Genomic DNA, 20,791 nt, shown 5'->3' on the forward strand with positions numbered 1-20,791 from the left:
TTCATTTAGAGGATTATGGTCATGAGAAGCAGATTAAAAGGCAACCTAAAGTGGCATGGAAAAGGTTTCAGAAAGTTAAATGTAGATATGAAAAGCAACCAACCTACCAAATATGCTTGAAGATATTTCAATCACTATGTGTCTCCTGCCATAATATAGTTTATGGAGCAGAAACCTAGGCAACAACAACAAAAAGACAGAGCAAAGATTGAGTAGCCTGCCATAGCATGAAAAGACGTGTTTGTAGGACTGGTATAGGGTGGCTGGCAAATGGATATGAAACTAGGCAAAATAGTTTCACTCCCAAGAAGTGAAATGGTAGCATGCTCAATACTAGGATAAACACTAGAATGTACAACATCAAAATGTGACGATGGAAAGAGCAAAGGGAACTGAAAGAGTTTAGTGACAGCTAGACACTGCCAAGTGGAATGAGTGCCTCTACTTGGTTCAAGTCAGATAAGAAGAATAAATATTGAAATAATCTCTTTGAATAGAAAATTCACCTTTAATGATCTTAAATTGAATAAATTGTATTTGTTATTCAGTTTGGTGCTCAGAAATGTATCGTAGACTAAACATAATGAGAAAAAAATTACTTCTTGTTTTCTCTTCTAACAAGACAATCCTTCCTTTTCAAGTTTAAAAGCCTGAACTAACACAAGTCAATAGAAAATAATGTTCACAAAAAACTAGACTGCTGTCGATATAGTAAACACAGAGGAAACAGTGTAAATGAACACAGAAGATAGTTTATACAGTGAGAATATGATTTCTCTATGACAGGAATTTATAACTTAACCTAAAAAGGAAAATAGTTTTCATTAGTTAGATTTAGAAAGCAGAAACTAACGCTTAATTTTATCCTAACTGTATTTTTTTTAAATCAAATTTACATTTCTGATAAAACAGGGTTTATTCATAAGAACCATAACTACACAACTAATGAAAAATGATCACTACTAAAAGCTGATTGTATTATGAGAATATGAATACTTTATTATGCAATAGGACTTGTGGATGTGATAGCAGCAGAAGACAAATTCTACTGATGTCTCCCATGGAACTCATATCCATTATGCTGCAACTAATACCATTATTTTTCCTGCCACTTGGACAAATCAATAACAGGTATAATGCACAGCTAATGATTTGCTAACTGCTGGGCAGGGTTATCTTCTGAGTGCCCATTTTCACAGCCTAAATCAGAGTGGAAGTAGCCCTGTCTTCTAATTAGCCCAGTTACAGGACACACTAGAAATTATAGGTTGGGCTTTGACCGTGATCTGGGATGGGGTTGAAGGCAGCTGGCTGGAAGCATTTGGAGGACAAGTGAATGCTAGAAACTTTGTTGGGATGACATGGCTGGAGTGGAGCTGGACAGAAAGCTGGAAGGGGGGGGGGCTGATTTGCAGTCAGTAGATGAAGATGAGATCATGTACTTGAACACAACTCACCTGATTTTTTGGAGCTACAATGTGCCATGAACAGGTCACACCTGCTGGGTAATCTCTATCAGGCCAGTTAGGAGTTTTAAAGGATCCAGAAGGCTTATCTAGTCGCCCACCACAGTACTGGTCTCCTAAAAATAAACAACATAATGCTAGGCAAAACCCCCACAATTCTATGTGGCTGGATTGCCCAACACGCAAATAAATCACACAGTAATCCCAACCTGCTGCTATCCTTCTGCCCAAACCCAACTGTCGTTGATAAGATACTGAGCTCCACCGGTGATCCTATCATCAATTTGTTTTTAAACCCTCATAGACTGAAACATGGTCTGTTATTCCAGCTGTTCTCTTTCCAGATAGTGTGGCCACTTTTTTTCTAATCAGAACAGAGAACTTTAAAGGGAGGAAAAATTTGCAGTCCTGGACCACCTCACTTTATTGTTGTGAATTGCCTGAAGAGCTTCGGCTATTGAGCGGTATACAAATGTGGTAGGTAGGTAGGTAGGTAGATAGATAGATTCATCTGCAGAGCCAAATGCTAGCTTAGCCAGGAGGGAATAAAATCAGAGCGTGATGCTAAGGAGGCACAGTGTGTTGACAGCTTCCTCATCACCAAGGAGTTTCTGAAAGCTCTATATTTGAATCTTGGAGAATATTAGTGAATCTACCTCTAGTGGGAGGCCACTGGAGTGAAAATGACTATACAACTGCTTGAGAAACTTGCCCATTTGCCAGGCCATTCGCATTTCTTCAGAGACATATTGGAAAGGCATGCTGCTTGAGGCAGAGATTTCAGAGACCTCTTTGCAGCAACGTAATACAATACTATTACACATCACGCTCGTTCGATAGCATTTCATTCCCTTTGTTCATGAGAATTAGGAATCAGGCTACAGTTTGATTTCAGCAAGTGAATGGTTGGGAGCCCAGACTTTGACCTGGTATGTACTTAACAACAACCCATGGGTTGCTGGGACTGTGCAGGAGCAAGCAAATGTACTGCTTCCCACCCACTTGCTGCTTTTGCTTTGCATCTGGTTTAGCAAACAGCCCAGAAATACTGTCCTGGGTTGTTTGCTGCAACATCTGCACAACCCAGAGTTTTATCCCGTGGTTTGTTCTTGGGTTGTTTGCTAAACAGGATGCAAAGTGGAATTGCCAAGCAGGCAGGAGCCAGCCCAATCAACTGGTTTGTTGTATGCAAACCAGGTCACTCAGATTTTTATTCATTTTATTTCAGAATTTTTTATACTGCTTTTCATTTAAAAAAATGAAAATAATCTGTTTTATTTAAGAAGAAGACCATGAAAGGTTTAGATAATAGAAAACTGAATTATTATCTCTTTGTGTTTTTATCAAGAATGTGTTGCTTTAAATAGTACATACACCTTTTTTGGCTGGCTAGCAAATTAACTTCAATTCTAGATTAATCCCCTTGGTTTTATGAAGATTTTTACAAGAAATTATAGACCTCAGTATATCTACTGTTTTATGCTGTAAGCATTTGCATAATACCTCTTTCATGTGGTTCTGCTGCAGAAAACTTTGCAACGAAGCCATTTCCAGCTGTATTGGCATCCGAAATCATTTGGACCAACATCTTATTGCTGTTGGCCACAAGAGCACCAGGTCTGAAAGTGCCACAGAACCTGCCCAGACGTTGTCCATTTGCATGGCCATTGTACACATCCACAAAATCATATCGGCATAAGTTATCACTTTCCAAGTCTATGAATCTAAAGGAAAGAACAACCACCTTTCCTTCAGGAACCTGTAGAGAGAAAGGATAGTAGAGCTTAATGGCCTATCATTTATAAGTTGCCCTTGTGGTGTAAATGCTACTATCTATACATTTTATGTACTGTCTGTTACAAACAGAACATCAAGTTCTTCTCAAACCCCTCTTTTTTCCTCAAAATACCCCCTCAAAATATCACCATACTAAAAATGAGGTTAAAAATACCGCCCCCCCCAATGCCAGCATATTTTAGCTTAAAACTGCCAGTAACTAAGCCTGAGAAGTATTCTAACCTTTTAGAATGGGGAAAAAATTGCACAAAGAACAGAAAACCATCAAACAATCAGTAGGGGGGGAGGGGGCTAGGGGAAAGGCTTCCTGGAGGGCTGGATTAGGACACCCAGAGGGCCAGATTTAGCTCCCGGGCCTGTTTGTTTGTTTGTTTAATTTGATTTGTACCCCACCTTTCTACCAAAAGCTTACAGAAACAATTAAAATTGATTAAAACAATAACACGATATATTAAAATACAATAAAAACATTAACAATGACACATTTTTTAAAATTAAAAATAGCACCCAACTCAACAGAACCACTTACAGGCTAAAGGCCTTCTTAAATAAAGGACAGCAGAGAAGGAGCAAACCTAGCCTCCCTTGGGAGGGAGTTCCACAGCCTGGGAGTGGCCACTGAAAAGGCCCTCTCTTGCTTCACCACCAGAGACCCGCTCTCGCGTCATGTGTCTGATGGTGGCAGTCTCAAAAGAAGAGCCACCCCAGAAGATCTTAAGAACTGAGCAGACGCATATGGGAGAAGGTGGTCTTTCAGGTAGCCTGGTTTCAAGCAACATAGGGCTTTATAGGTCATAAGCAGGACTTTGAATTCTGCCTAGAAACACACCGGTAGCCAGTGAAGCTGTTGTAACAAGAGGGCCACACGCTCCCTGTAACCAGCCCCAGTCAGCAGCCTGGCCCCAGCATTCTGGACCAGCTGAAGTTTCTGAACAGTTTTCAAAAGCAGCCCCATGTACAGCATGTTACAGTAGTCCAAACGGGATGTAACTAAGGCATGTATGACCATGGCCAGATCAGATGTCTCTAAGAACAGGTGCAGTTGGCGCACTAGCCTCAGTTGTGCAAACGCGCTCCTCACCACTGCAGAGACCTTGGCATCCAGGTTCAGGGCCAAGTATAAGAGGTTCTGCCCCCTTAGTGTAGACTATACTAAGCTAGATAGATGAATGGTCTGACTTGGTATAAGGCAGTTTCCCATGTCAGTGCCTGAACTGGCTGCACGGCTCAATATTTACTTTACCGGATGTAAAATTTCTTATGAATGGTCCCCCTCAACGACAAAAACCACAGCAGCAAAGACATACACAAAGTGAAGCAAATGCTATTGTGTGTGTCAGTTCTTTGTAAATACATCAAAAGAATTAATTATGCCTAACTGTCCCCTTATCTGGACTATCTACATTGTTAATGATTTTATGTTAAATCTGTTAAAAATGTGATTTTGTGTTTTCTAATGATTTTTAAACAAAGTTGTAATAAATGCACAAGGTTGAAGTGTGAAACTGCGTGACTAAAATCCAGCAGCAGAATGAACTATTAAATTTCACAGCTGCAATATAATATGAAGCATTTCCTAATGAAACCATACATAATAGTTTTAACGTACTACAGAATCTACTGAGACACAACCAAAATCACACCGTCGCTTTCCATGTCTATAAATCTAAATAGGTAAGAAATATCACATTCTCCCATAGCACGTGAATTTAAAATAGTGATAAGTGATATGCTGAATATATTTGGATAAATATAAATAAATGCTCGAATTAAACAAATCAGGTTATTTATCCAGGGTGCTTCTAGATAAGGCTTTTATGGTGCCATCACCCTGCCTCACTCATGGAATTGGGGGGGGCAGATGTTGCTGTCTTCCAGTTTGTAACTGTCCCATGTTTTCCCATCACTTCTTCCAGCTTTTTTCTTGCCGCAGAAGATCCGCTAAGAAGAAAAAGACTGAATACCTGCACAATGCATTATACTTGGTAGCACTGGGGTCCCCCATCTGGAAGCACCCGCAGTTAACTATGGACATTTATTTATTTCAGCTATATTAGGAACCTAGTAAGCTCCCTTATACCACTGGTCCATCTAGCTCAGTCAGGGCTGGTCCAAGACAATTTGCTGTCTGAGGCAAAACAAGATGGCACACACACCCATTCCAACTACAGAGGCTGATCAGTGTGACAGCTGAATCTTATTTTGACATGGATGATAGCCCAGCATCCTCCTAAGGTCAGCAGACTAACTTAAGGGCCTCATGACAGGCCACATGGCTCATACAGTTCTGTCCTCCAACACCACTCTGCTACCCTGCCAGCATTTGCTACCTGAGGCAGCTGCCTCACTCTGCCTAACGGTAGGGTTGGCCCTGAGCACAGTACAGTGTAGACTCCACATGGACTGCCAATGGCTCTTCAGGGTTTCAAACAGGACTTTTTCCCAGCCTTATCTGCAGATGCCAGGGATTAAACCTGTTGTTGTTTTTACATACAAAGCATCTAGCACTGAGCTATGGTCCTTCCCATAACCATATTAGTTAACACAGAGATGTACCTGCGCTGTTATGTCTCATGTCTTTTTTGATTAATATGCTAACTGAGACTAAATGTGGGCAAAGCTTGGCAAATGTCATCCTTTAGAGAAAAGTGTCCTAGGACAATTACTCTACATCAGAGGCATTGTATCTGAATTGCTTTGTGCAGCACAGGGAAAAGGAAGCAGGGACACTTTTCCCCCTTTGAATGTATTGTTGTTGCCATTTTATTTTGAGTTGCATTATGTGCATGGTGAAATGATCTTCTCGATCATCCCAGAATGCAGGACACGGAATAATGGGCTCAAGTGACAGAAAGCCAGATTCCGGCTGAACATCAGGAAAAACTTCCTGACTGTTAGAGCAATACGACAATGGAACCAATTACCTAGGGAGGTGGTGGGCTCTCCCACACTGGAGGCCTTCAAGACGAGGCTGGACAGCCATCTGTCAGGGATGCTCTGACTTGGATTCCTGCACTGAGCAGGGGGTTGGACGCGATGGCCTTGTAGGCCCCTTCCAACCCTACTATTCTATCTATGATTTTAGGAGGGGGCATGATGAGCTGCAGCCAGAAGGGTTATTTCAATCCAATTCTGGATATATTGAAACATGAGCATAATTTTATTTTATCAGTCATGTGAATCTGATCATATATTATCTTGTGCCCTCTCTCAACAATTTTATTCTCTGCAATGTATATTAATGAGAAAAATAAAAAGGCAGCATTACTCACACATTTATCTTGGATTGCATGAACCTTTTTGCTTAGTCTCATTAGGGAACTATGACATTCCTAGATAAAACCAACAAACTATCACCTAAACAGAGATGTCCTCCCTATCCCCACACAGACCTGTATGCACTGATCCAAGCTGATCATTTAATGAATGTAATCAATAAAGCTGTGGCCAAACTTTAAACCCAAAGTTCACTGCTCGCCTCTTTCTTGCCAACTGTAAAGAAGGAAGCTAGAAAATATTATAAATCAGCTGCAGTTTTTCTCTCTTCCACCCTTTCTCTAGGGAACAAGTGAGCAGATTCCTTCTTTTTCAGGGAAAATAGATTATTTTCCCAACCAAAACTGCCCAGATTTCCTGACTTTTCTTCATATACAGTTCTTCTCTCTGCCCTTATTTTCTTGCTCCCTGGTGATGCACTGACTGCCAGTAGCTCACTAAAGCACCCAGCAAAAGCTCAGTAACAGGCTACCATTACTCCCCAAAGAACAACACAAATCCACATAATCAGGGACAAATTACTGGGTATTAATTCAGTGTTGATTTCTTCTTGGGATGCTCTATCTGGAAAGGGAAAATGTATGTGTATATGAACATTTGAGGATCTCTAAGAGTGCTAGGCAGGGGAATCCCACACTTCCCAGGGCTAATTCTATCTTTTCCTGGTAAATGTGTTTCACTGTCTAATGCATTTCCTTGTTTTCTTGTGGACAAGACACTGCTAGAAGGATTTCTGGCATTTGTGGACACTGCTAGAAGGATTTCTGGGTGCTTTCCTTCTCTCCATGGGCCAGACTCCTCATGGAGGCTTCCACTGAACACTCCACCCATCTTCAAAGTTGGTGGTGTTCTAAAGTGGAGCAAATGCTCACATACAGAACTGGCCCCATCCACCAGTACATGGGTGCTGCAGATCTGATGACTGTAGTGAATCATCATACTCTGACCTTTTCTTTTGCCAGTGGCTTGCCCAAGACACCGAGAACTGCCTTGAACGAGAAGGCTGGGCTTCTGCATGAAGGAAGAGGCTGCTCAAGAAACAGTAGAATGTAAGGATATTCAGAGAATATCAACTAGTGAAAGTGATTTCAAAACCCTAAGGTGTTTTTTAATCCATTGTTTTGGTATTTTTGCTTTTTAGATATCTTAAAAAACAAAAGAAACACAAACATTTTGAAAGTAAAGCCAATTTAAAACCAAAGATATGCTTTACTATAAGGCTTCTAAAGCCAGAGGGTTAACAACCTAATGATGTTGATAGTTATTGCAGTGATTGCAGGAGATGCTGTGGTAGTAGCAAGAATAAATTGGATGTGTAGAGATGAATACTAATCCATTCCGAGTTTTGTAGCTCAGACAGAGCATACACACCAAAGTTGAGAAAATCTCCTTTTGAGTTCCATCAAACTTGGAATGTTCAATGGGACCTTCTCAAACTGGGGAAAGGTAACGAGTGGGCTACCGCAGGGCTCAGTCCTGGGCCCAGTGCTCTTCAACATTTTTATTAATGACTTGGAGGAGGAGGTGCAGGGAATGCTGATCAAATTTGCAGATGACACAAAATGGGGAGGGATAGCTAATACTTTGGAAGACAGAAACAAAATTCAAAGTGATCTGGATAGACTGGAGCGCTGGGCAGAAAACAACAGAATGACATTTAATAGGGATAAATGCCAAGTTCTGCACCTAGGAAAAAGAAACCAAATGCACAGTCACAAGATGGGGGATATGTGGCTCAACAACACTACAAGCAAGAAAGATCTTGGAATTGTTGTCGATCACAAGCTGAATATGAGCCAACAATGTGATGTGGCTGCAAAAAAGGCAAATGCTATTTTGGGCTGCATTAATAGAAGTATAGCTTCCAAATCCCGGGAAGTACTAGTTCCCCTCTACTCAGCACTGGTTAGGCCTCATCTGGAGTACTGTGTCCAGTTCTGGGCACCATACTTTAAGAAGGATGCAGACAAACTGGAGAGGGTTCAGAGGAGGGCAACAAAGATGATCAGAGGACGGGAAACAACGCCCTATGAAGAGAGACTGAAAGAACTGGGCATGTTTAGCCTTGAGAAGAGAAAACTGAGGGGAGATATGATAGCACTCTTCAAGTACTTGAAAGGTTGTCACAAAGAAGAAGGCCAGGATCTCTTCTTGATCATCCCAGAGTGCAGGACACGGAATAATGGGCTCAAGTTGCAGGAAGCCAGATTCCGGCTGAACATCAGGAAAAACTTCCTGACCGATAGAGCAATATGACAATGGAACAAATTACCTAGGGAGGTGGTGGGCTCTCCCACACTGGAGGCATTCAAGATGAGGCTGGACAGCCATCTGTTAGGGATGCTCTGACTTGGATTCCTGCATTGAGCAGGGGTTGGACTTGATGGCCTTGTAAGCCCCTTCCAGCCCTACTATTCTATGATATGATTCTATGATATGGTTTTCAGTTAATCCAATAGAATGGGGGGAAATTGAAGGTCACAGATATAATTTGCAAAACCATGACAGAGCCACACAAAAAAAGTGGGAGCTCCCAGGTTGCAACACACAGCTCCATTCTCTATCCTATTCTGCTTGCCTTAAAAAAACCCTGTGTATGTGATATTTGTCTTCCAAGGGCTGCAATATTTTTCAGAAAGCCAAATCCTAAACCTGTCACTTTTTTTGAATGGACAATTTGCATGGACAGATGTTGGCTTGGTTCCAAAAACACCATTACTGAATATGTACAAGGATTTATTTTTGTGAGTGTTGTAGTGCTCTGTAGTTTTTGTGGTAAAATTTCCCCACACAAATATTTACTTATACCGCTGTCTCAGCAGGAAAAGAAAAATTTCTATCTCTGTTAGCAAACCTCACCCAAATGATCAGAAACAAAACTATTTTTCAGATGATGAATCTAGCTATTCTGATTTTGCGCCCATTTGAGTCGAGAGGATAATATCTCAGTTCAATGGGTTAATTTAATGAGTTTCATGTTCTGTCTCTGTTCTTGACAGTAATAGTTTTCTTGTCATCCACCCATGCTCCGATGTCAGGAATGAACTGCCAATCAGCCTAATAACTTATGTATATACATCAGTAAGAACCAGACATGGAACAACCGATTGGTTCAAAATTGGGAAAGGAGTACGGCAAGGCTGCATATTGTCACCCTGCTTATTTAACTTATATGCAGAGTACATCATGAGAAATGCCGGGTTGGATGAATCAGAGATCGGAATTAAGATTGCCGGGAGAATTATCAACAACCTCCGATATGCAGACGATACCACCCTAATGGCAGAAAGCGAAGAGGATCTAAAGAGCCTCTTGTTGAGGGTGAAAGAGGAGAGTGCAAAAGCTGGTTTGAAACTCAACATTAAAAAAACTAAGATCATGGCATCTGGCCCTATCACTTCCTGGCATATAGAAGGGGAAGAAATGGAAGCAGTGACAGATTTTACTTTCTTGGGCTCCAAGATCACCGCAGACGGTGACTGTAGCCATGAAATTAAAAGACGCTTGCTCCTTGGGAGGAAAGCTATGGCAAACCTAGGCAGCATAGTAAGAAGCAGAGACATCACCTTGCCGACAAAGGTCCGTCTAATCAAAGCTATGGTTTTCCCAGTAGTAATGTATGGCTGTGAGAGCTGGACTATAAGGAAGGCTGAACGCGGAAGAATTGATGCTTTCGAACTGTGGTGCTGGAGAAGACTCTTACGAGTCCCCTGGACTGCAAGGAGGTCAAATCAGTCCATCCTAAAGGAAATCAACCCTGACTGCTCATTGGAAGGACAGATAATGAAGCTGAAGCTCCAATATTTTGGCCACCTAATGCGAAGAGAAAACTCCTTGGAAAAGACCCTGATGCTGGGAAAGACTGAAGGCAAAAGGAGAAGGGGACGGCAGAGGATGAGATGGCTAGATAGCATCACGGATGCAATGAATATGAACTTGAGCACGCTCCGGGAGAGAGCGCAGGACAGGAAGGCCTGGCGTGCTATGGTCCATGGGGTCACGAAGAGTCGGACATGACTGAACGACTGAACAACAACAACATACATCAGCTCTCTTTTTAACAGCCATCAAGACACCTCTTTTTACTCCTTCCCCCTTATGAACCTGAAGTTGGTTCCTACTCCCAGTTTCTAATCTGCAGCACCAGTTGCATCACAACTGTAAGTGGACAAGTAACACATTCACAGCTCCATCACTATTTGCTATTGGCAGCTATTCTTCCCCACACCTTGTTAAGGAGTGTTTAACAGGTTTTGAGTTCTTTTCGGGCAAGGTTGTTTAAATTTAACACTGCTTATTGCAGTTAGTCTTTAACACATGCTTGTTGTCACCAGTCTTTTAATGGACTTCAGCTACTGAACAGATTAAAACTATCTACATAAAGGACTGTGGCAGTCTTGAATGCTATTTTTATATCATATTCTTATTCATTGTATGTTCTGAATGTCCTTAGTTTGCTCACCCTAAATCACTAAGGACTGTCAAGAAGGGGATTATTTTAAAACCATTGGTATGTGATGCTTTGTGTTTTTGTGCTCTACAAATTGCTGTATGAGAGACAGAACAGTAACAGCTGTGGTAACACCGCAGCTCACAGCTTGTATCTAAACTGTAATGTAATGTGCTGAATGACCAGCTTCTATTATTTATTTAAAATTATTTTTAGGCTGCCTTTAAGGATGGAGGTTTCTATAGATAGAGATATAAAAGACTGTGTCTTTTGATTGTAATGTAATATTTGCATCCAACTTCATTAGTAAATTAGTACATCAATCACAGAACTTCTAAAACCTATTTTCTTCTAAAACTTATTTACTACTAAATTGCGGCTGCTCACCTACTGCTGTTGTAACTATTAGATTTTGCATGTTTCCAGCCTATAAAAAATAATAATAATAATAATAGTGGGCAGAATCCAACGGGGTGATTATGTCTCTTCTGATTCTCTTGCACCCCGTTGATTCTGTTGTGCAAGTGGTGGGTCCTGCCACTTCTGTTGCGCGAACAGGACCTACCGTTTGTGCAACAGTGATTTCGCACTTCCTAGGGGAAGCCCTACAACAAACAGAAGCACTTGTTTCTCAATTTTGGCAGGTTGGCGGAGGTCCCTTATGCGAGCTCCGCTGACCTGCCCTGTTCCAGAAATGAGTGTTTTCACTCGTTTCCAGTTGCCCCTGAAGTGCTAAATCTTCCTTCTGCAAGCAGTGGATCCTGCTTGTGGACAGGAATTGGTGAGTCTTAAGGGAACTGGCAGAGGCATAAGTGCCCCGTTGGATTCCACTCCCGGAAATAGGGCTTTTCTACATGAGGCTTTTATTGTGCGCTTGTGATTGGTCGCTCACGGTTTTTTGTGGGTCCTTTACATGATGTTGTCAACCTCTAGGGCCTGTCCCATGCTTTCTGACCATTTTAGCAGCTTTATTCTTAACAAAGAAGATATGATAATAAATTCTTATTGCACTTTGAAGTGCTCCAACAGCTAATGAATTTCCAGAATCCCACTGTATTGCAGCTAACCACAGCACCAACTAGTCGCTGCATACTGAAACATATAGAACTTGCAGAGAAAAAAAAAAACCCGGAAAAAAACACATGTAAAGGAGACGAGCTTAATCCTGCAAGGAATCCAGAAGCAGAAGCCCCAGTAAAGGTGCGGGACAAAAGCCTGGTGCAGAGAAACCCCTAAACAAAGTACAATACATACAGTGGTACAATAAGCACAGAGAAAATGAAAATGGGGCAGAGTAATGTCCGGGGGTGGGGTTTCAGGAGAGGGTCCCACCCCTGACATCATCCAGCCCTCCAGATTGGTACTGGGGGCCACCTCAGCCCCAGGATCAGTCCAGTTCACCACCTCTGACCTAGGGGAAGCTCATATCCTGAAATCCTAGTGTTATCTTAAGCAACAGAAAGTGCCCGTTCAGTGAGTCCCATCCATGAAGTTCATGTGTACTAGCATTAAGGCCTATACTCCAAAACAGATTCTGATTTAATGGAAGAGATCCTAGGTCTATTGAGGTCAACAGCCAAGCCTTCATTGGAAATAAAAATGACTGATAAGTTACAACCTTTCTGCAACTGCAGACATTGATACCACTGCTGTATCTGAGCAAAGATCTACAGGTAAAAGCCACCATAGCTCCCATGCATTTCAATGGGTCTATTCTAAGTAGGACATATTGGATTTTACCCAGATTCTCTGCTTTTTGTCCTTGCTGATAAATTACTGATATGCTACCAATTTATTATCACAGGCAAGACATCCACCACACAGTTCAAAGTACCAATAATGGAGAAACACTGCATGCTATTCCTTCCTATGTGTTTTGTGATGCCAAAAGTTCTTACAGTGATTTTCCAAGTACATTTGCTGTTTGGAGGGTAGACTCCTGGGAATCCTTCACTCCCAATAAACCCCGATGCTCCAGTTAGAATTCCACCACATTTAAAAGACCTGGGAAACAAAAGAAAATAGCTTTACTTTTGAAATAGTATTATAAAGCCTGCATAGAATGCCACTGACAAAACGCACATAGCATCTGTGAAAAGCAATTAAAATATCTGTAGCTATTTAAAATGTAATGCAATACCATTGCCTAAAATAGCCAACATCTATAATGTAAACATTCTTTGATTAGTCAGGTCTGTCCCGTTGAGAAAAACATGAAATATCTGAACTGCATAGGGAGATGCTGAATAGCTGAATTTCAGGCAAAACCTCATTATCATCACACACACGCACACACATACTTGCACCCCCCGCCCCCCAATATGGTTCTGCGATTGCCGGGTAGCACATTACAGGATATTATTATTATTATTCTTCCCAATGTTTTTGAAGTACTTCACACACAACAGTTACATTTGGATGTAATGCTAAACCATAGTTTAGCACAGGGAGGACAGTGTGCTACAGTGGATGGTAGGTTGGGGGCTGCATGCCAGGAGGTGTGACTAGAGCTACTGATGGGCAGGCCCTGGGCTGGTAATGGGCATAGCTAGAACATCACCTTGCCACACACACATAAAAACACTCACACACAATCTTTCCCCCATTCAGACACACAGTCACTGCCCTCCTCACATTAACGGGGAGGAGACAATTAACTTGCCCCTTTCTGTGCACTATCCTCCCCATCACAATTGTGCTCCCCCAGCCCGCCAAACAGCTGCTTGACAGGCTGTGGGAAATGTGATATTCATGGGAAAATTTGGCAGGTGCTTGGGCACTGAAGGCCACCAAGAGCCACATATAGCTTATGGGTAGCCCACATGTGTTTTATTTATTTATTACATTTCTATACTGCCCAATAGCCAAAGCTCTCTGGGCGGTTTACAAAGATTTTAGAATTTCAAGAATGAACCTAATCTCCCCCAGGCTTGTATTCCCACCCCCCACCCCCGATGTGGCCCTTGGGAAATCATAAACTTAATTTTTTTAAAAATAATTGTTACCATGTTTTTTTACTTTTACGCTGCTCTTGGTTTTTACTGTGGTTTTTACTTTGGTTTTATTCTGTTTTAAACTTTTAAAGATTTTTATATTATGTTTTATTATATTGTACTTTGCGAATTGCCCAGTGAACTTCAGTTATTGGGTTGTACAGAAATGAATTAATACATCAGCTTACACTTTAGATTAACTAGGTTTAGCATGTCACTTGAACCTTAAACCGTGGCTAATCTTAAATGTGGTTAGTGAAAATAAGCCAGCTTCATTATGGTTAGTGAAAACAAACCAGCTTCATAAATTATGGTTGAAGTTGGCTTGTTTCCACTAACCATAATTAAGATTAACCATTCTGTCCTAGTGCACAGCAAGCTGCTGTTAATAAACAAATGGAAGCAAAAGCATCTAAAGTCCTCTTCATGGTTGCGCCAGAGGAGGAAGGAGTAGCACACAATCTCGTGGAGTTCTTATAATGCTAAACTATGGTTTAGTGTTCCATCTGAACCAGCCTATTTTGTCAATAAGGCCAGTATTATCACCCTGTTTTATAGACAGGGAACTGATAGAATAAAATCGTCCTAAAGCCACTTGAAAAACCCAGACTATGGCTGCTGCTGGTCCAGCATTTCCCTATCCCTATACAGTACTTAACTTCCACATTGGTAGGAGAGGCAACAAGTACTAGCACGATAGACTGACGGTTGCTGCTTTGCTGGAAAGTGAACCTTTAAACCAGAGATGGGCAACCTGCCTCCTTAAGAGTCCCACCTTCTTTCTTTTGCCTTTGCCTTTCCAGTAAAGTGGGGTTTAGGCTGTAGACGTGGCGTGATTGACACTCTAGACACAGGGTTTAACCACAACAGTTTACTGGTAAGTTAAAGCAAGCAAATCACAACTAAAGGTATTTACACAATAGAGCTGAGTGATAAAAAAGCCCTTAAGAGAAAACAAAAGGTGCAAAATGCAAGTTCCTTCTTCAGGCTCTGGTCTCCCTGACTCTCCCTTTACTGGCTCTCTCGCTGTCTTTATACAGCCTCCTCCCTCAAAACCAGAAGTACTGCTTCAAAGCTGAAGAAATGAAACTTAACTGGGGAAATGAAACTAATCCTCTCAGGGATACCCCCTCCCAACAAAAAAATTCAGACCCCTAAACCTGACCATTTTCCCCTTTGCCTCTGTAGGCCTCAAACCTTCAGAGGCTCTCTGCATGCAATCAATTCAGACCTCTGGCAAGAGCGATCTGTCCCGTCCCTGGCAGCCTGCTGTATGGGAAGTAAGTAGGAGAGAGAGAAAAGGGGTGAGTGAAAGAGAATAAGAGAAAGAGAAAAGGAGCGACCCACCCACTTTTGGCTCTGATCTTGCCCACCACTGGCTTCAGTCCCACTCATCCCTGATCTGTGGCCCCTGACAGATTATCCATGAGGGAATGCAGCCCTGAACAGAAAAAAGGTTGCCCATCCTACCTTCAGCAGACTTCTGTGTCACTGGTACTAATGGAAGTTCAAAGTTCTGTGTCGTGTTAACCCAAATTCTACCAGAAAAGCTGGACTATGTGAACTAAAATACATGGATATCCTCAATAATGAATTAAAAGTATATGGATATATAACTCATGGGAACTAAGAGAGATATGGGGACTACCAGAAAACAGAGCTACCCAAGAAAAGTGATGGTGGTGAAGTGTAGCTGTTGAAAGTAGTAAAACTGAAAATAATAAAACAGACTTTAAAGATTTATAAAAGGCTGTCAGAGCCAGTTCCTGTATAATGAGAAACTGACATATTAAGTAGTCACAGCCTAGAGAGAAGATAGCAAGGAAACTATTTTATAGGTGGAGCATTCACTGGGTGTGTTTGCACGATCAACAACAGCCCAAGGGTTATTTGAGGGTTGTTTCCCTTTTCAACAAGCCATGCCAACTGGATTCAGACCACACAACAAGTGCCCAGGAGAATAGGGATGGCAGAGAATTCCGCCACGGATTCCAGTGAGGCCAGATTCTAAAGAAAAGAAGGCCATTCCCCAGGAATCCGTGGCAGAATGGCCTCCTGCCCCCCTGCGGAATCCCCCCGGGGTTGGCACTTACCTGGGGCGGATGCGGTGGATTCGGCGGCGGCGGCTGGTCTCCTGGCCAGCTGCGGCCGGGCTGCTGCCGCTGCCATTGCAGCTGTGATAGGCTACGTAAGAATTTACATAGTCTATCACAGCTAACCCCTCCCCAAAAACCCAAGCGTACACAAATGGTGGTGGCTACGGCGGCCGCCATTTGCGTTCCCTATTTTTCGCCGATTTATCTTACGTAAATATTTACATAAGATAAAACGGCGAAAAAAAGGGGAATATAGCGTAGTGGGCGCTATTTGCGTTTCTTTATTTTTCGCCGATTTATCTTACGTAAATATTTACATAGGCTAGAACAGCGAAAAATAAAGGAACGCAAATAGCGCCCACTATGCTATTTGCGTTTCCCTTTTTTTCGCTGTTTTATCTTACGTAAATATTTACGTAAGATAAATCGGCGAAAAATAGGGAACGCAAATGGCGGCCGCCGTAGCTGCCGCCATTTGCGTACGCTGGGGTTTTTTTTGGGGGGTAGCCGTGATAGGCTACGTAAATTCTGACGTAGCCTATCACGGCTGCCTGGCTGGATGCAAATGGTGGCTGCTCCGGCGGACGGCCCTGGCCGGCTGCTCCGCGGCCTGGCCACAGAGCGGAGCCAGCCGTCAAGGATTCTGTGGGGGAGGACCGGATCGCCTCCCCCCCCATCGAGGATTCCGGGGGGAGGAACGGAGCACCTCCCCCCCCACCGCGAAAGATTCCGCGAAAAGGTAAGTGAGTTTCGTATATCCCTATAGGAGAGTAATTAGACAAATGGCTCTTGGGCACACCCTGCAGTTTAAACAAGCCACTGTGTGATTAGGTCAATGTATTTAGATGATGAGAAAGGAAGGATTACCTGCAGTAAAGAGGAAAAGGTTAGTGTCTGTTTTATTAGAACAAAGGGATGGTATGTACGTAACTATGGAAGATTATCAGGCAACGGAGACCAATGTCTCCAAGCTGTGAACAAAAAGCAAAAAAAACAACAACTGACCATGTGGATGGGTGGAGTAGCCATGGCAAGGTCACTGGACAAGACTCATCAGTGACTCATTCCCATTTTTACTAATTTGGAATAGGAGATGATACAGATATGCCAAATGAAGAAGTAACCTAGATCCAAAGATGGGCTGTCTTCAGACTCACATAGTCTACATTTTTTTTTACTATAATCCCAGTTGTTCATCTAAATTTTTGAAATTTACAAAGCAAGATTGGGTTCACACAACACGACAAACCAGGATATGGGTTGAGAATGGGTTTTCATTGAACTGTGGGTTGTTGTGTTGTGTGAACCCAGCCACGCTAAGAAACAATGGTTTGTTAACCACGAACACCCACCGTTCACAACCGAACAACAAATCATGAGTTCAACATCATGAGTTGTTTGTGATTAACAAACCATGGTTTGTTAGTGCGGCTGGGTTCACACGACACAACTCACCATTCAACAATAACCCATGGTTCAATGACAACCCACACTCAATCTTTACTCTGGCTTGTCATGTTGTGTGAACCCAGCCTCAGGATCACTTAGTAGTTAAGGCAGGACTAGGGGTAAAGGCAGACATCCATTCTAAGTGTGGAGCAAGTGGTTTGAACACATACTGTTTACTCTGAAAAACAATGCCTCAGAATTCAGGGAATGTGTGTTCAAACCACATGCCCCACACTTAAGCATGTTTGTCTAAGTGGATTCACATGACTTTGCCCCCCCCACACACATATGTTCAAAGAACATCAGATCACAGGATTGCCTCTCACATAGAGGAGCCCAACACAGGTATGTCGGTATGCACATAGGGCCCCTTCATACAGCTGCCAAATGGGAATGTGGCAGGTGCGTGTGTCATTATCAGGGGGTGGGGTAGCCAGTACAATCCTGTGACCCTCACACATGCTTTCAATTTGCGAGGGCAGTCATGCAAGTTCCCCTTCTGTCTTCACTTGTGTTATGTAATCCTGAATATGCACTCTTGTTTAAGATCTTAAGATCTGCCTTGCAGGATCAGGCCTAGGGCATCTCCACATTAATGGAAAATCCCACTGCCTTACTGGGGCTTTCTGCTTCCAGATTCTTTGCGGGATTACGATCGGCTCCATTACACAGGCGGACAGGTCAACCTCATGGTCTGAATTGAAACCTTCTGTTTCAGCACTTTTCCTATGTTTTCATTTAGACAGCACCATCTAGCGGCTGAAATATAGCACTACGGTGGCATTGCACACTACAGATTCAGCGCATTTTAAAAAAAAATACTTGATTTAGTCTGGTGTTTTTTACTGCAGGATAAACCTGAAAAAGCACGGGAGGGGCCCTGGATGTCAATGACGTCATGTAATGGACCCGCAAACTTCCGTGAATGGCCAGTCACGAGCATGCAATTAATTGCTGCTGTAGGGAAGCTCTGAGTCAAGTATTCTTTGCAAAAATCACAGCAGTCAGTAGGCACTACGTGGCTTAGAATAAATTGGCGTGGTCCATTGTGAGACCATGAATTCTGCTCACCATGATCTTCTACTCACCCTTGATCCCCTAGTAAACTACTATTACCATGAGGTTTCATTTACTTAATCCAACAAGTGCATCTGAAAAAATTATAACACGCAAAAAAGTCCCCCCTCCCTATGTAACATAGACCGATATGTTGGGATGTTGTGAAGGTAGACTGTATTCTAGGCTTTTAAAAGAGAGAGGTTTAGATTCATTCATATAGCACAGGATCAGGACCATCAACAGCAACTATCTCCACTAGACTGAAAATACAGAGCTTACACCATTTTCACACATGAACCAGCATATGCTTTATCTGAAACTCCCTTGTTCTTTTTGTGCCATGTGCAAATGGGTTCAATATGGAATAGGAAGCAAAGGAGAAACATGTTAATATAAAATGCATTCTAGCCAATGTAGGATTTAGAATCGCAGTACAGATTTAAGGCAAAAAGATGTTGAAGTTGGAATCCTATATGAATTTACTAAAAATCAGTTTAGGGAAGTGAGAATTTATTAAATAATGAGTTTTAGCGATGCTTTAAATTTCCAACACAGATAGAAGCAAAACCTGTATAAACCCTCACGTGTGAAAGTTGCACACAATTCAAGTTATTGTTATTTTTTTACCGCACAGCAAGGACTCAAACTTGGCACAAACCAACAATCCTCGTGCATTTAAGAGGACGAGGTAGTGCGCCCACCCACCACGCTGGGAATAATTCTCTGTCTCTCTTCACGACTCGTCCTTGCAAGATAAGGCTGCTTTTTTACTCTTCATGGCATGGGACAGAGCAACGCGGCGGGTTACTTTCCCCCCTCAGACAGCACGTTTCGATTTGGACAAGCCAGGCGCACAGCAAGGGAGCAGGAGAGCGATGGACAAGGAAGCAGGACTGGAGGTAGCGGGAGCAACAAAACAAAAGCAAAAGAAAGAGGGGGAGCAAGTCTCCCCAGAAGCTCTGCATGTTTCCTGAGCCTACCCGCTAGTCTGCTCGGAGCCCCTGCGACACCTATATACGTTGTGGGGACAGTTTGGGCGGGCAGGGAGAGAGAGAGGGCGACGGTGGTCTTCGTCGTCGAAACTGGGCAATTAAACAGGGAAGCAGACGCGCTGCGCGAGGCCATCTGCCCCTCGCGGGCTCTTGCCCCCGCGCGCACTGCAGCGTCGGCGGGCGTGAGGGGTTACCTCGGTCTTGGCGTTTGCCGGTTGTTGGAGGGCTGAGCGGCTGCGACCAGCAGGAGTCCCAGGGCCAAGGAGCACGAGGCGGCGGCTTTCATGATTTTCTCCTAATGCTCCGGGCAGGCACCGTCAGCTCCTCGCGAGCAACGACGGCGCGGGCACTTGCAAGACCTTTATAAAGCGTCTTGCAAGTGACGCTGCCCCTGGAGGAGTTCTGCTTCCTCGTGAATATCCCATTTGTTCGTTCAGGCAAGGGGAGGAGAGAATAGCCCACCTCTCGGCGTCCTCCTCCCCTTTATGGTGAGGAGAGCTCTGGGGCGGGACGCTATTCAAGTTGCGGCTTCACGGGGAGACGTTAAGAGATAAAGAATTTGCCCCTGAAGGCTTTTACCCTCATGTGACTGAAGGAGGGGAGGGGATATTGAAAAGGCAATGCCCTGGTCTTCTTTCCCTCCTTTTCGGCAGTGTTGCCCTGTTATTCCTCGAAGGACTGTAGAAAGAAAATGCTTCCTGACAAAACGATTGTGAGGAGCTCCAGAAAGATCTCTCCAGACTGGAAGGATGGTCATCAAAAAGGCAAATGGGGTTCAGTGTAGGCCAGTGTAAAGTGATGCACATCGGGGCAAAACAATCCCAACTTCAAGTATAAGCTGAAGGTTATGAGCTAGTGGTGACTAACCAAGAAAGAGATCTTGGGGTTGTGGTGGGCAACTTGATGAAAATGTGGACCCAGTGTGTGGCCGCTGTGAAAAAGGCCAATTCCATGTTAGGCAAAATTAGAAAAAGAATTGAAAATAAAACTGCCAAGATCATACTCCTGTGTGGAGATCTGGTCACCACACCTAAGGAAGGACTTTGTAGAGCTGCATGCATGAAAGTGCAACTAAAATGATCAAGGGGCTGGAGAAAGGTTACAACAGCTGGGACTGTTCAGTTTAGAAAAAAAGATGAACAAGGGAGACATGAATGAGGTGTACACAATTATACATCCTGTGGAGAAAGTGGATAGGACAACATTGTCCTCC

At 43.0% G+C, this 20,791-nt stretch overlaps 1 protein-coding gene across 1 annotated transcript in view; it reads right to left on the minus strand.

The window, feature by feature from the left end:
- The window catches only part of PCOLCE2 (procollagen C-endopeptidase enhancer 2), a 34,691-nt gene extending 14,668 nt beyond the window's left edge, over positions 1-20,023 (minus strand). Inside the window, exons 1-4 of the mRNA XM_084847216.1 lie at positions 19,773-20,023; positions 12,888-12,993; positions 2,970-3,225; positions 1,458-1,582 (exon numbers count right to left, since the gene is read on the minus strand). Coding sequence (XP_084703342.1) covers positions 1,458-1,582; positions 2,970-3,225; positions 12,888-12,993; positions 19,773-19,864 — 579 coding nt within the window. The 5' untranslated portion in view covers positions 19,865-20,023. The remainder of the gene's footprint in view (positions 1-1,457; positions 1,583-2,969; positions 3,226-12,887; positions 12,994-19,772) is intronic.
- Positions 20,024-20,791: the final 768 nt, after the last annotated feature.

Source organism: Heloderma suspectum, chromosome 3, assembly GCF_057233095.1.
Source record: "Heloderma suspectum isolate Gila_16-S chromosome 3, 16-S_ref, whole genome shotgun sequence".
NCBI classification, from domain to species: domain Eukaryota; kingdom Metazoa; phylum Chordata; class Lepidosauria; order Squamata; family Helodermatidae; genus Heloderma; species Heloderma suspectum.